The sequence below is a fragment of the Paroedura picta genome, chromosome 16 (assembly GCF_049243985.1).
Source record: "Paroedura picta isolate Pp20150507F chromosome 16, Ppicta_v3.0, whole genome shotgun sequence".
NCBI lineage: Eukaryota > Metazoa > Chordata > Lepidosauria > Squamata > Gekkonidae > Paroedura > Paroedura picta.
This window is the reverse complement of record NC_135384.1, coordinates 17361367-17376732: the sequence shown is the minus strand read 5'-3', so window position 1 is coordinate 17376732 and position 15366 is coordinate 17361367. Positions and strand designations below refer to the sequence as shown.

General features: G+C 50.6%; 1 protein-coding gene across 3 annotated transcripts in view; it reads left to right on the top strand.

The window, feature by feature from the left end:
- Positions 1-14797, top strand: part of POLD1 (DNA polymerase delta 1, catalytic subunit) — a 30826-nt gene extending 16029 nt beyond the window's left edge. For all 3 annotated transcript variants that reach the window (XM_077314044.1, XM_077314043.1, XM_077314045.1), the window contains exons 17-27: positions 149-296; positions 2102-2197; positions 3237-3374; positions 5353-5528; positions 6611-6763; positions 7835-7937; positions 9512-9644; positions 11033-11146; positions 12974-13026; positions 13288-13385; positions 14443-14797. In XM_077314044.1, coding sequence (XP_077170159.1) covers positions 149-296; positions 2102-2197; positions 3237-3374; positions 5353-5528; positions 6611-6763; positions 7835-7937; positions 9512-9644; positions 11033-11146; positions 12974-13026; positions 13288-13385; positions 14443-14539 — 1309 coding nt within the window. In that variant the 3' untranslated portion in view covers positions 14540-14797. The remainder of the gene's footprint in view (positions 1-148; positions 297-2101; positions 2198-3236; positions 3375-5352; positions 5529-6610; positions 6764-7834; positions 7938-9511; positions 9645-11032; positions 11147-12973; positions 13027-13287; positions 13386-14442) is intronic.
- Positions 14798-15366: the final 569 nt, after the last annotated feature.

Here is a 15366-nt window from a genome sequence, read left to right as displayed (position 1 = left end):
CACCCCCTCTGTCCTGCTTTCAATTTAAAAAGACCCCCTCCCCCCCAATACTGTCTTGGTGTTCAGAAAAACAAGTGGATCCCCTACCATATCCAGGATGACCTTTACTCCGCTGTCTGATCTTCCCTTTTTGTCATGAATGGCACAGGGCCAAGGGAGAGCTGCAGCGGGAGACCGATCCGTTCAAGCGCCAGGTATTGGATGGGCGGCAGCTGGCCCTCAAGGTCAGCGCCAACTCCGTTTATGGCTTCACTGGGGCCCAAGTGGGCAAGCTGCCTTGCCTCGAGATCTCTCAGGTAAGCCCAGCCTCCCTTTCGACTTTAGCAGGCGCCGAAATCATGACTGATCATGACTCAGACGTGGGAAGCGGCTCTTGCTGATCCCCCCATCTGTTATGTATTTATTTGTTTACTGTATTTGATTTCTATCCCACCTCTTTCCGTAGACTCGTGGCAGGTTACATAAAATCAGCCCATTGCATATCAGCAGAGGGCACCTTAAGTGAGCCTCTATATTTGCTGTCTCTGCAGCTGACAGAGCACATTCCTGCTGGTGATCCTTGGCCATACCTGACTATCTGCAGGTGGTTTGCTGTGATTTAGGAAGCATCATTAGAAAAATACCCTCAAGTTCAGCATACAAACATTTCCATGCTGCATCAGCATCAGGACAAAAAAACAAAAGGAAATAGCACTTTGGACAGCGCATTATTGACTTTATGGAGTCATAAAGAGGGGGCAGTTGCCATTAGTTCAGGTTAATTTTAGAAATAGTTCAGGAAAATGCACAGGGGGTAGACAGGGTTGCCAGCCTCCAGGTGGGACCTGGGGATCCCCTGGAGTTATAGCTCATCTCCAGGCAACCGACATCAGTTCTGCTGGAGAAAATGGCTGCTTTGGAGGGGGGACTCCCCAGCAATATCCTGCACTGAGGTCCCTTCCTGTCCCAAATCCCACCCACTAGATCTCTGTAAAACTGCTTGTGGAAGACCTGATAGCTAAATGGGAGCTTCATGTATTGAGGTGGTGGGACTTGAATCCCATGGAAGATTTCTGTCTGCCTAACGGCCCTTGCGGAAGCAACAGAATGACACCTTCCTGTCTGCTTGATCTAAGGCAGGGGTGGTCAGACTGCGGCCCTCCAGATGTCCATGGACTGCAATTCCCATGACTCCTGAGAATTGTAGTCCATAGACATCTGGGGGGGGGGGCGCAGTTTGACTAGCCCTGATCTAAGGGAAAGCAATGGTGTCCCCACTATCTTTTCTGTCTGCGGGAGAGTATGTAACAGGAAGCATTTCTTCTGATATGATCTCAGAAGCGGATTTAAGTCATAACATGCCAATGGCCAGCTGTGCATTCTGCCACTCCCATATGTGCATGGTTATCGCATTAGAAATGATACTGAAGTGTCATGTGCTGTTGAAACCCATGCTTGTTTCAAGCAGAACTATGTTTGTTTTCCTTTACACTCCCCTGTGGCTGGGAGTATACAAGCGTTAGCATAGTAGGACATTTTAAGATATAAGAAGACAGTGTATTTCAGCAAACCCACCATGTAATTTCTACCTGCATTGGGCCTGCATGAACCTTACCCAGCAAAGGCAATCAGCATAATAAATACTTTATTTACTTCATTTTGATTTTGATGCTTTTCTTCCCAAAAGGGACTCGGAGCACAACCTTTTGAAGTGAGTTAGGCTGAGAGGGCATGACTGGCCTAAGGCTGCCCAGCCCAGCCAGCTTCTATGGCCGGGCAGAGAATCAAACCTGTGTCCCCCCAGATCCTAGCCTAACACTCTTAACCACTGCACTACACTGGCTGTTACTTCTTGAAAACGCACGGTTGCTGGCCGAAGGAACAATGGTTTTTAAAAATGCATGTTCAGTCCTGCAGAGCCTGCAATAGATTAGTTCTCAGGTGGAAAGAATTTCTGAAGAGGTGACAGATCAGCTGTACAGATGTGTGTTGTTTGGGAGAATCCTGTGGTTGTGCTGAGGGGGAGAGACTCAGTTGAGTGCAATGATGAACTGGAGACTCCTGGAGCTCTTAAAGTTTCCTGACAAAATCCAGCATCCCTCACTTTCTTCCCTGGGTGCAGAGTGTGACTGGATTTGGCCGCCAGATGATTGAGAAGACGAAGCAGCTGGTGGAATCCAAGTACACCATTGCCGGGGGTTACAGTGCTGATGCCAAGGTAGGAAGGAGATGGGGGGAGGGGGCTCCCTGTGTAACGGTGGGCAATGGTGGCTGCCATAGACAAAAGACAGACTCTAGCTGCCATCGTCCTAAGGGGGAGAAGGCAGAGAAGTGCTCCAGGCTGATGCATTAATAAAGCCCCTCTTGTCCTTTGTTGTTTTGGCCTTGCTTTCTCTCCCCTTGCATGCTGTCTTTGGCAGTACTGATGTCTTCAGAATGGCCACTGGGAGTGGAGAAAGCTGTCCCAGAAAGAGTTGAGGAGTGGCCATGTGGGTAGTCAGCCTGGATGGAGGGGGGGACCAAAGTGGCTCAATCATAGAGCATGTTGTTCACTTGCTGAACATCCCAGATTGAATCCCTGGCACGTGTGGTTTAGAGCAGTGGTCCCCAACCTTTTTATCACCGGGGACCACTCAACGCTTGACAATTTTACTGAGGCCCACTGCCCTAACGCTCTCTGACTCTGGTCGCTATGGTAATGTTTAAACATCCCTTCAAAATAAGATACAGACACGCCACAACAATGAACATAAGGAACATTTTATTTTCATGGAAATTCTAACTCATGACAATGACAGATCAATGGGAACCCTGAGCTTGTTTCTCTGCAACGAGATAGTCCCATGTGCGCCTGCCAGATCGTGGATGAAGTAAAGGGCCGGGGGGGGGGGGGGGGGAGAAGGCGTCCTTCACTGCCCATCTCCAGTTAGTCGACGGACCACATGTGGTCCGCAGCCCACAGGTTGGGGATCGCTAGTTTAGAGGACCAAGAAGCAAGTGATGTGAGAGAGCTCTACCTTAGACCCTGGAGGGCTATCATTATGCTGCACTATCTAGGGTTGTGTGATTGGCCGCCGAAGCACACAACCCTAACGGACACTGACTGGCTGCAAGAGGAAGATTTTTTAAAATATTTCTGTGGCAGCTCGGCCGTGGAACTTGATAGGGGGAGTGGGTGGTCTGGCTTCTCTGTAACGGAGCCAAGAAATTTCACCATAGCTTACAAAGCCTCCATTTCGGTGTCCTTCAACTCACAGGTGGTGTACGGGGACACGGATTCGGTGATGTGCCGTCTGGGTGTGTCATCGGTGGCTGAGGCAATGGAGATAGGCAGGGAAGCGGCTGCTTGGGTCTCCAGTCATTTTACACCCCCCATCAAGTTGGAGTTTGAGAAGGTGAGTCAGGCTCTTTTTGTTGCCTTGAAACCCCACTGTTTGCTGCCTTTGAAACCCCACAAAGTTATGACGCTTTTCAAAAATTTGAATCTTGGTTTTCCTTTCGTTGTCCCTGCCACTCCATGAATGTTGGGCTCTGTTCCTGCTGTGCCCAAAATGTTTTTGATGTGCTTAGAGCTAAGTGGGGAGGGACCAGGTGCTTCTGTGCCTCTGATGTTGGGAAGGCAGCAGGACGGACAAAGCCTGCCTTTGAAACTGGGCTTGTAGGGTGAGATCATTAGCTCACTGTGCTGGCAGGACTCATGGGACCTCTGGGAAGCCACAGTTTGGCTGCCCCTGACCTGAATACTTGGGAGAGGTAAGAAGATTTTTCCGGGCATTCTTCAACATCCATTGACTTTAAGGAAATGTTTTGGTCTCTTTTCCCTCTCTCCTAGAATCTTCATTTAAAGCAATTAAAAAAAAATTATACTTGTCTTCCTGAGGCTCAAAGCAGGTTACATTGTGATAAAAAAAATTGTTCGTTCGTTCGTTTACCACCCTCCCTTTTAGCTCAGGGTGGTTTACATTGTAAGTCTCATAAAGCAATACAGTCCAATAAACATCTTACATCTTACAATAAACATCTTACATTGTAAGTCTCATAAAGCAATACAGTCCAATAGACATATTTAATAGTGAAACTTGTATCGAACAGTGTAGTTGAACAATCAGTAACCAACAATCAACAGTTTAGTTTGTCTGCACTGTGGTTCTGTTTTCCTGTTGGTGCATTCGATGGGAGCTTCTGGTTGATGGTTGGTGGCTTGTTCACTTGAATTGACCAAAAACCCAGTCAAAGAGCTCTTTTTGTAGGCCTTGTGGAATTGTTTTAGCTCCGGTAGGCTCCTGATGTCGTCTGGGAGCTCGTTCCACTAGGTGGGAGCCAAGACTGAGAAAGCCCTAACTCTAGTCGTTGCCAGATGAGCTTCCCTGGGGTCAGGGCTGACCAGTTTGTTGGTGTTGGTGGAGCATAATGCTCCTTGGGGGGGTATAAGTAGAGAGGCAGTTTCTCAGATACTCAAGGCCCAGACTGTGTATGGCCTTGAAGGTAATTACCAGAACCTTAAGCCTGATCTACTGGTTAACTGGTAGCCAGTGCAGCTGTTGGAGTGTGAGCTGAATGTGGGCCCTCCAAGATATTCCCATAAGAACCTGGCTACCACATTCTGCACCAGTTGGAATTTCCAGGTCAGGGATAAGGGTAGGCCCACATAAAGCGAGTTGCAGAAATCTAGCATAGAGGGTGACTATCACCTGGATCACTGTGGCTAGGTGTTCTGGGGACAGGTAGGGCACTGGTAGCTTGGCTTGAGGTAGGTGGAAGAATCCCAGCCGTGCTACTTTTGCGATCTGTTCCTCCATGGAGAGGGAGGAATCAAAGATCACGCCCAGATTCCTGGCTGAGTGTGCAATTGACAGTTGCCCCCCATCCCCGTTGGGCAGTTGCGCTTCCTTGCTTGGCCCTTTCCTGCCAAACCACCGGCCCTCCATCTTTGAAGGATTAAGCTTCAGTAGTTTTGCTTGAGCCAGCTTTGGCTAATGAGTCTGGGGTGATTCAGGATGGCCGTCCATCATGAGGAAAAGCTGGGTGTCATCGGCATACCAAATCTAACATTCACTCATCAGAAATTCACCCATCAGTTACCTGGGTCTTCTGCTGACTGGTAAACATTTCTCCTGTTTAGCCTTGCACAAAGAATCGGATGGTTCTCTTTGAAACAGGAAGATCACTAGGTTCCTGCAAACATCTGTTTATACAAACATTGTATTTCAGTGCTTTCTTTTCTTGTTATTATTTTTACAAAGTTGATTATTTCTACAACTCTGGTTTAGATATATGTGTAGCATCAGTGGTGTTGCATACTCTATCAATCCTATCCGGCTTGTAGTCATACACTGTTTTCCCCCCGTTTCCTCAAATCTGCCGGCCTTCCAGGTGTACTTTCCCTACCTGCTCATCAACAAAAAGCGCTATGCCGGCCTGTACTTCTCATCGAACCCCGACACGCATGACAAGATGGACTGCAAGGGCATAGAGACTGTGCGGCGTGACAACTGCCCCCTTGTGGCCAACCTCATCAACACCTGTCTGCAGAAGCTGCTCATTGATAGGTCTGTGGGTGTTTGTGAGCGTCCCCCTCCCCCTTCAAAGTGCGGTCTGATAGCCTGATCCAGGACATGCTGGGCACCTCTGAGGCGAGATGGTGGCAGGTGCATACTTTGGGTCAGGAGTTGAAAAATAGTTCCAGTTCAGTAGATCTAACAAACTGTAGAATATCCATCCAAAGCAGCAAAATGATTGTTCAAGCAACCAAAAAGAGATGGGAGTCGGGGGAGGGGGAAAACGAGAAGAACTTGCAAGGGCTGTGTGTAAAGTCTGTGAAGTCACTTCCAGCTTATGGTGTCCCTATGAATTGACATCCTCCAAAACATCCTGTCATTAACAGCCTTGCTCTGGTCTTACAGAATGGGGCCGTGGCTTCCTCCGTTGTGTCAATGCATCTCATGTTAGGTCTTCCTCTTTTCTTGCTGCCTTCAGCTTTTCATAATAATGATAATACAAATAATAACTTTATTTTTATAGCCTGCCCTTCCCTTTCTGTCAGAGGTTGGGGGGGGGTCACCACCTCCTCATCAGTGCGCATGCATTCTGGGCCTCCCCTTTGCATCAGCAGCAGAAGACACCTTTGCCTCTGTCCCCACCACCTTCTCCTTCTCCTCCTCTGCCCACCTCTTGCTCAGCTGTGATGCTGGAGAAGTGGCCCTTTGGGAAGAGTGAGGAGGAAAGGAAGAGAAAGAGAGGGAGAAAGGCGTTACGTGTAAAGTGGAGGGGGTGAGCTGCTGATGGAAATGGACAGTAGAAGGAGGTGGAGGCTGGAAAGGGCAGCCATGAAGGAGCAAGAAATGATTCTTGAGCGTAAGGCTGTCCTGCTGGCAACAAAGGTCAAGGCAATTTGTGCCACAGCATTCCCCATTGCCATGTATGGGTGCGAGATTTAGACACTGGTGGAAGCTGACTGGAAGGAAGTGCTGGAGAACAAGATAGAGAAGTACCTAATTCCCAAAATTGTAGATCACCTGGAACGTTGATATAACTCCTGACGTCTACCACCACTCATACTTTCTTGGTAGCCTGTTTTGAGAAAATGGCTGTGATTTGCCACAGGCTTGTGCCTCCCTCTCTGCCTCTTCAGAGACCCCGCAGGTGCTGTGGCCCACGCCAAGGAGGTCATCTCTGACCTGCTGTGTAACAGAGTTGACATCTCGCAGCTGGTGATTACCAAGGAACTGACTCGCACAGCAGACGAGTACGCGGGACGCCAGGCCCACGTGGAGCTGGCTGAGCGGTAGGTTGTGGGAGGCCATTTTTATTCTTACGAAATCTTTTTATAGGAGAGTGGGAAGGGTCCCTTGAGTCTCCTTTAAGCTCCTTGACCCAGGGAAGAAGAGAGGAGAGCTCTGAGTGATGGCCCTGCCTGGACCCTCTTCTCAAGATCCAGTTGTCAAGGGGGTGGCTTTGCAAATGTCAAGGGGTGGGCCGTTCAGGAAAAAGGGTATTGCTGCTCATCCGAGGTCTTGAGTCTTGCGTTCTTCCCCACCTGGTGTCTTTTGTCTTGGTGAGAGCCTGTAATCACTTTTTTTTTGGGGGGGGAGGTGTGTAGGTGTGGGGGAGGCCAACGAGGCGTGACTAAAGGGAAGGGCAGAAATAGCAGTGGCCGGGTCCCAGCTGCAAGTGGAACCTCCTGAGACGCCCACCCCTGTGCTCTGGGCTTCCTGTACTGACTGTGGCTGTCTCATCTGCTGCACAAAGGCTCCCGGGGCGGCCGGCTGGCACTTTCCTAGCTTGTCTGCTTCGCTGCCCCTCTTTGCAAACAAGATCAAGGCACTCGCCGCCCTGTGTCATCTGCAGGACTCTTGTGTTTCATTCTCTGTCACTTTGCGTCTCGGCACAATCTCTATTCTGAGGTTACATGTCCCAGTATAGCTGTGCTGTTAACACAGTGTCATGTTTGTTTCCAACCTCCTACGTTTATCGCCTTCAAAAACTGTTCTGAGCCTTGTCCCTAGCTGTTGCTTCAAGTCGTTAGCCTACAACAGGGGTAGTCAAACTGCGGCCCTCCAGATGTCCATGGACTACAATTCCCAGGAGCCCCCTGCCAGCGAATGCTGGCAGGGGGCTCCTGGGAATTGTAGTCCATGGACATCTGGAGGGCCGCAGTTTGACTACCCCTGGCCTACAACATCCCAAGCCTACACATGGGCTCTGAAAAACAATCATTGATGCCTGATTGGCAGCACTGTCTTTCTGGCTTATAGGCATCCTTAAAGGGGTCTTGTTTCCAGGAAGGACATGCGCAGTCCGGACAGAGGTAGCCCTTCCTACCATCTTCAACTCTGCTTATGCCTTTTCTCCATAGGATGCGCCGGCGAGATCCCGGTAGTGCCCCCAACTTGGGGGACCGAGTGCCTTACATCATCATCAGTGCTGCCAAAGGAGTTGCGGCATACATGAAATCGGAAGTGAGTCGGGGCAGGGGAGGGAGGGGAGGGAGGGGGATTGGATGCGCAGTCAGGAACAAGCGCGGGCTTGCGTATTCCCCCATGCATGGGCAGAAGTGTTCGTGCATAACTGTTTGCCTGGAGAATAATGACGTTTATTGTCCCAGCAGCCTAGCCCAGAAAGCGGTCAGTCACTGGGGCACTTGGGGGAGGAAGGCAGGTGGGTAGCTGCAGGTCTTAAGCGGAGTTCAAGAAGAAGCTTGTAGTGCAAATGCTCAAGTCCTTCCCCTGTTTTGAATGACTTGGGTTACTGTCTGCAAATAGCTCTAGCTTGAGGTTGTGCTAGGGTTGCCAGGTCAAATTGGGCTGCCAGCAGAGGCTGAGGCTGCCCTTTCTGAGAACTCCCCAACATGCTCATGTCACCTGGAAGTGATGTCAGCAGGTGACACGAACTTTTCAGCAAAACTCTATGGTAGGATTTGCTTCAAACACCAATGTGTTGCCTTTGTCTCCAGTGTGCAGTCATAACTTCCAGGCGACATCCACACGTTGGTATGTTCTTCTGGGTTTGAGTGAGTTGGGGGGCAGGGGAGTGAGGTGGGTTCAGAAATTGGGGGCCCCTGCCCTGATCTGTTGAGTCAGACCTTTTGTTCATCAAGGTCAGCATTGGCTGGTCTGGATGGCACCAGCCTTCCAGGGTCTCTGGTGGAGATCTTTCCCTTTGCCAGTCCCCTGATCCTGATCCTGAGGCCTTGAGAAGCTAGCATTGGCTCGTGGTTGGACTATCAGTCTAATATTTGGGGGGCCGAAATTCGAATCCCCATTCTGCCATGGAAACTTGGGCCAGATGCACCCTAACCTACTTCACAGGGTTGTTAAGAGAATAAAATGGAAGCAGAGAGAACATTGTAAAACGTAAAACTACTTTGGATCCCCACAGTAGTGTATAAGTGAGCTCTTCCTGCAGGGCAGGTGTGCTATCGCTCAGCCAATCCCCTATCCAGTCCTAAGAGGGGGTGGAACCAGCCAGCCTTCCGGTCAGTCCCCCTTCTTTGTGCAAACCACATGGCCCCTGATTTCCAGCATAGCCTTTTCAGGTGGTCAGAGGCAACCCTTCCTCAACCGCAGATGATCCCAGTGCAAGGCTTTATCCAATACGTTGTGTATTTGTGCAGAAGTAGACCTCATCCCATTGCTGCCCTCTTCCTTCCTGCATGCTGCTGAAATGATACATTTCAGACAGGAGTTGAGCCTCCAGGCAGATAGCTGGAACCCTTTTGTTTGTTTGCTTATTTGGAGTGCTGGAGTAGATCTCTGAGTGCTCTGCCTGCCCTCTCACGTTCTCCGTGTTCTGATTTAAAAGCCATTCCTATTTAAGGGCTCTCTGACAGGCCTGATCTCTGAGGCCAACCCGAGTTCCTTAGTTATTGCTTGTTGCCTGCATCTGTGAGCATGCTCGTGTGCTTCTTTTACTGAAGCCTCCCTTTTGGGAGCCATCGGGGTGGAAGCGGTTGGGCAAGGACTCTGCGGAGGAGGATCCTGCAGAGGTCATCTTCCTCACTCGCTGCCCTCTTAGGCTAACTTTGTTTCTTCAGGATCCGATCTACGTGCTGGAGAACAACCTGCCCATCGACACGCAGTACTACCTGGAGCAGCAGCTGGCCAAGCCGCTCCTGCGCATCTTTGACCCCATCCTGGGAGAGAGCAAAGCGCAAAACATTCTGCTGAGTAAGTGTGACACCTCTCCTGCAGCCGCGGCAGGGCCTGGCCTCCATGTCAGGGAGCAAGGAATGGAGGAGACATGGCTTTCAGTCGCACCTTTCCTGTCTGACAGTGTAATTTGTCCGGGATGGATGTGCGCTTCAGCTGAGCTTGGCCACCTCAGCAGTCACCGAAGGCCAAGGCGGCGTGCAGGAGGCCAGCACCATGGCGCGGACAGGAGGGGCAATGGCCTCCTATGTGCTGCTTCAGCCTTCGGTGATCGCCAAGGCAGCCAAGCCAAAGCGCACATCCCTCTAATGCATACCATCCCCTGGTTCTGTGTTCACAGCTGGCAGTGCCGTGAGAATCTAGACATCCCTTAAAACTGGGCAATCTGGAGGGCAGTTTCCCCCTCTGCCTTCTGCATGTTGAACCAGTGTGCCTGCCTGTTAGCCAATAGTGATTCACCCTGCAGATGTTTCATTTTTTATAAAAAATTACACTTAAATTGTTGCCTGGGCGTTTGATCTATTTTTAAAAAGATTATTCAGCTTTTCTTTTTTTGCTTGGGGGGGGGGCTTTGTGACATCACCCTCCCCCCCTCAGCATAATGCACAGCCAGCATCTTCTGCAGACTGGTTTCCCCTAAGTGGGGAAAAGGAGATTGCATATCTGACCACAGCCTGGCAAACGCGCCTCCCCGAGCACTGTAGCTCCTGCTTGTCAAGCGCCTTTGCCTTCGCACCAGCTCTTGTCTATGATGGCAGAGCGCCCAGAACATGTGCTCACGCCCTGCACCCCAAAGGGAGGCTGGAACACTCTTACACTGCCCTGACCTCCGTGAAGTGTTCTCAAGGGGCTGCCCAAGGGTGTAGACCAGGGGTAGTCAAACCACGGCCCTCCGGATGTCCATGGACTACAATTCCCATGAGCCCCTACCAGCGTTTGGTGGCAGGGGCTCATGGGAATTGTAGTCCATGGACATCTGGAGGGCCGCAGTTTGACTACCCTTGGTGTAGACCTTTGTTGTGTTTGGACTCTTCCTGGACCTTGCCCCTCTTAGGAAATGGAGGGAGGGGGGTTGCTGTCCCCAGGTATGAGCCTCACCTCTCGATGAGCAGGTGAGGAAAGTGAGAGGGACACCATGGTCTCTTATTTCCAACTTTCCCCATGCTGTTAAACCCTTCCCATGGGCCGTGCGTGGGAAGGGCTCCCTAGCTGTTGGAGGAAAGGGGGTGGATCTAGAAGGACTCTCTTGACTTGGCAGGCTTAGAGGGCTCATCCTCTGGGGTGCTGTTAGAGAGACTTTGGGTCCTTTGTCCCATTTGAGGGGGGCCTCCTGACCCTCCCTGCCGTGTCACGTGGGGGATGTGGAATGGAGCATGCGTGACCCTCTTGACTTCCTTCCCTTGCAGAGGGGGACCACACCCGCTGCAAAACGGTGCTGACGGCCAAAGTCGGGGGGCTCATGGCTTTTGCCACCAAGCGAAGCACCTGCATCGGCTGTCGGGCTGTGCTCAGCCACCACGGTGAGACCCTGTCTGTGGCCATCTTGCCTGGCCTGGTCTTTTTTTTTTTTTTTTTGCCGCCTCTTACCGACATAAGTGCCCTTCCCCCCTCCCTGGCTCCTTAACAGCAGCGTGTGTTGTAAGTTCCTATTGCCGGAACTTGCCACAGAGTGAGAGAGGATCTGTGTGCGTTGACTGAGCTGAGCTTCTGTAACCAACAGGAAACCCCTCTGACAGATTAGCACACACAGATCTTGACCTGCTGGTCTCTCCTGTCCCCAGCCGTTCTTCAGCTCTCCACAAAATGCCCCCCCCCCCTTCCAGGCTGAAAATTACTATGCCTGGGATGTTCAGCTGGGGCTAGGGTGAGCACTGAGAAGGAAACATGCCCCCCCCCCCAGATCCTCCATGGGGGCATGCTAGCGTCTTCCTGAAATTTTGATCTGCCTCAAGAGTCCTCTTATTTATTTTATTTATCTGTTTATTATGTTTGTATACCGCCCTCCCCTGAGGCTCTGGGCGGTTCACGTGGAACAAACAATACACAGAACTTTGTTTCTTCATAATAACATATAAGTGGACTGATAACAATAACAATAGCAACTATAACTGAAAGTAACGTTCTAATTCACAGCAGTTCAACAGGTCCATGGTTCAGGTGTTTGGGTTCTTGGAAGGGAGGTTCAGAGCCCTGCAGATGCTATTGATTCCAGTCGGCCTCAACCAATGCCTGGTGGAAGAGTTCTCTCTAGCAGGCCCTGCAGAACTGTTTAGTTCCGTCAGAGCCCTGATCTCCGGGAGTTCATTCCACCAGGTGGGGGCCAGGACAGAGAAGGCTCTGGGCCCGGTTGAGGCCAAGTGGGCTTCTTTTGAGCCAGGGATCCTTAGCCGGTTGGCGGTGGCTGAGTGTAGAGCTCTTTTGGGGGAATAAGTAGAGAGGCGGTCCCTCAGGTATACTGGGCCCTGACCACGTTGGCCTTGAAGGTAATTACCAGAACCTTCAACCTGATCCAGAATTTGACTGGTATCCATTGCAGTTGATGAAGGTTGGGCCAGATGTGGGATTTTCACGGTGTTACTATGAGGACCTTGGCAGCTGCATTTTGGACCAGCTGTAGTTTCTGGATCATGGTTGAGGGCAGTCCTGCGTAGAGTGAGTTGCAGAAGTCCAGTCTAGAGGTGACCGTTGCATAGATACTGGCTAGGTGTTCCAGGGCCAAATAGGCTGCTAGTAGTCTGGCTTGGCGGAGGTGGTAAAATGCCAGCCGTGCTGCCTTTGTGACCTGGGCTTCCATTGTGAGGGAAGTATCCAGGATCACGCCCAGGTTCCTGGCGGAGTGAGCTGCCCATCCAGGGTGGGCAGGCATGCTTCCTCGCATGGGCCACAGGACCTCCATCTTTGAAGGACTGAGCTTCAGACGACTTGAGCCGTCTTGTCACTGCTTCCAGGCAGCTGGCTAATGTTTCTGAGGGAGAGTTAGGACGGTCATCTTGAGGAAGGATGATGCTTGGGACAGGTGTCCTCACAAATCCCATGATCCTACCAAGCAGTAGATGCATTCACAGTGAGCCAGGAATTATTGACATCAAGTTACTCAAGTCAGTGAGCCAAGCAGAAACAGAAAGCGAAACATCTTTTAAAACAGAAAGTGAAACATTTCAGAATCGTGATGCCCAAATATAGAGGCCAGTCACTTACTGACCAAAAGTAAAGTCGTTCACCAAATCTCCCTTAGGTAGCTCCCACACTCTTGACTCTTGGGATTCATATGTGTCAATTCTGCAGAGAGGAACCTCACAGTCCTAAGTGAGGGGGACAGATTTTCTGGTTTGCTTTTCTCCTTCCAGGTGCTGTCTGCAAATTCTGTTTAGGCCGCCAGTCTGAGCTCTACCAGAAGGAGGTGAGTAGATCTTTGGGGAGGGCTGATTTAGTTAGTGGTAGATGGGTAATGGCTGCCTGGCCAATATTTTGGGAGTCCAAGAACCCTCCATATTCTGTACAGAGTGCAGAATCCTATGAGTTAAGGGATGAGATTGTGGAAGCTGTGCGTATTCTGGGGAGGTGGATGAGACTGGGGAAATGAAGTGCAGAGGAATGTTAAAGGAAAGGAGCATAATTAGCCCTGGGTTCTACTAGCTGCTTTCTTTGATCCTCTTGACAGGTAGCCCATCTGAGCTCCCTAGAAGAAAAGTTCTCGCGCTTGTGGACACAGTGTCAACGCTGCCAGGGCAGCCTGCACGAGGACGTGTTGTGTACCAGGTGAGGACCAGATCGCCCACCACGCCCTCACAGAGCGGCCCCGGTTCTTGTCCTGTTCCCACGGGGATATGGGCTAAAATATGGCTTTATACCACCCTGTGATGTTTATACCTGCTTATCAGACAGGTCCTCAATCAGCAAACAGATGGCTCCCACGAAGAGGCATGGTGGCGGGGGGGGGGGGGGGGGGGGAATGTCAAACCTGGTTTTATTGCCTTGATAAATACAGCACCTGTCAGAAGGCTGCAGAGCCCTTCTGCTCCAGCTTGGAAGATATCAACTGGGTCACCTGGGTTTTCCTGAGAGGGGAGGGAGGTTTGCTAATGGAGGGAGAGAAGCAGGGTCTGCACATGCCGGCAGATGGAGGTAATAGAACAGAGCAAACCAACTGAGATGACAGGCGGAATGTACTCCTTTGGGGCAAAACTGCCAATGTTAAATATTCTTTGAAGGTAACAAAAGTGTCAAGGAGTGCTACTAGTTAGGAGTATCAGCCCCAAGTAAGGGAATTCCTGGAGATTTTGAGGGTTGGAGCCTGGGAAGGGCAAGGTTTGAGGAGGGAACTCAGGGGAGAGGAAATGCCAGAGTCTACTCCGCAGAGTAGCTCTTTTCTCCAGGGTAAATGAATGTTATCGGAACTTGGGGAGATCTACAGGCTCCAACTGGAGGATGGCAACACCAGACCTTTGCAGACTGGGCTGGTTCTCTCCCCCCCCCCTTTTGTTAGGAGAGTCGCTTTAGAAAATGCGATTTGCTAGATGTTGAGATAACCACCCCCACCCCCAACACAAACAGGAAGAGATGAGCCAGGACTCTTGGGTTCTCATGTCTTTTCCACCAGGGGAACCTAGTTCCTTGTTCTGCTCTTGCCCCTCCCCCAGCATCCGTTGTTCTTCCACCAGCCCCATAGAGCAGGGGTAGTCAAACTGCGGCCCTCCAGATGTCCATGGACTACAATTCCCATGAGCCCCTGCCAGCATTCGCCATAGAGGCTGTCAGCTCCTCAATCTTCTCGTCTCGCCCCAAACTAATTACCCTTTTTCTCTTGTCCCCACAGTCGGGACTGCCCCATCTTCTACATGCGCAAGAAAGTGCAGAAGGACCTCGATGATCAAGAAGCGCTGATCTCACGCTTTGGCCCCCCGACGTGGTGATGCTGCCGCTGCCTCTTCCCCACTCAGACTGAAGCTCCGCCCCCAGCCCCAGTCAGAGTGTGGCCTGGGCCCTTGCAGGAGAAAGTGCTCCTTGTCACGAGACGCCGGTCAACGCTGAACCTCCTTCCAGGTGTGGCATCCACAGCCAATGAAGAGGCGCTGTGCGCAGTGTGTTAGTCCCCTTGGACTGAGCATTTATGTGGACTTGTCATGAGTTTCTATAAATAAAAGTTTTCTTAATCCCCCCCCTCCCCCCGATGTTTGAAGTTAATTTGGGAGACGATGCAAGGAGAAGGAAAGGTGAAAAAGGAAGTTCATCTAAACTACCATTGACTCACAGATGATAGCGCAGAAATCATTTTAATGCACCACAAATGTAATTGTGTGGTCACAACACTTGGAAAAATGCACCCTCTTAAATGCTGCCCTGAGGGCTGCAACACCCACCAAACACCCACCCTAGGGGGAAGCAACAGGTTGTTTCTATTCATCTGCCCTTGTACATCTTATCTCCACTTTCCTCCAAGGAGCTCTTCTTTCCCCATTTTATTTTCACAACAACCCTGCGAGGTGGGTTTGGCTGAGAGTAAGAAGCCTGAGGCCACCCGACAAGCTTCATTTGTTTATCGTGGTTAGTATATAATCACCATGTAATTATGTTGGTCTGAAGCAGCAAAACAAAATTGGAATCCAGCAGCACCTTTAAGACCAAGAATTTTATTCAAGATACAAGGTTTCGTCTGCATGCACACTTCATCAGATACAGTGAAACAGAATGACAAAGGATGCATGAACACAAATGCTTATTTGTGACATTTTTATTCTGC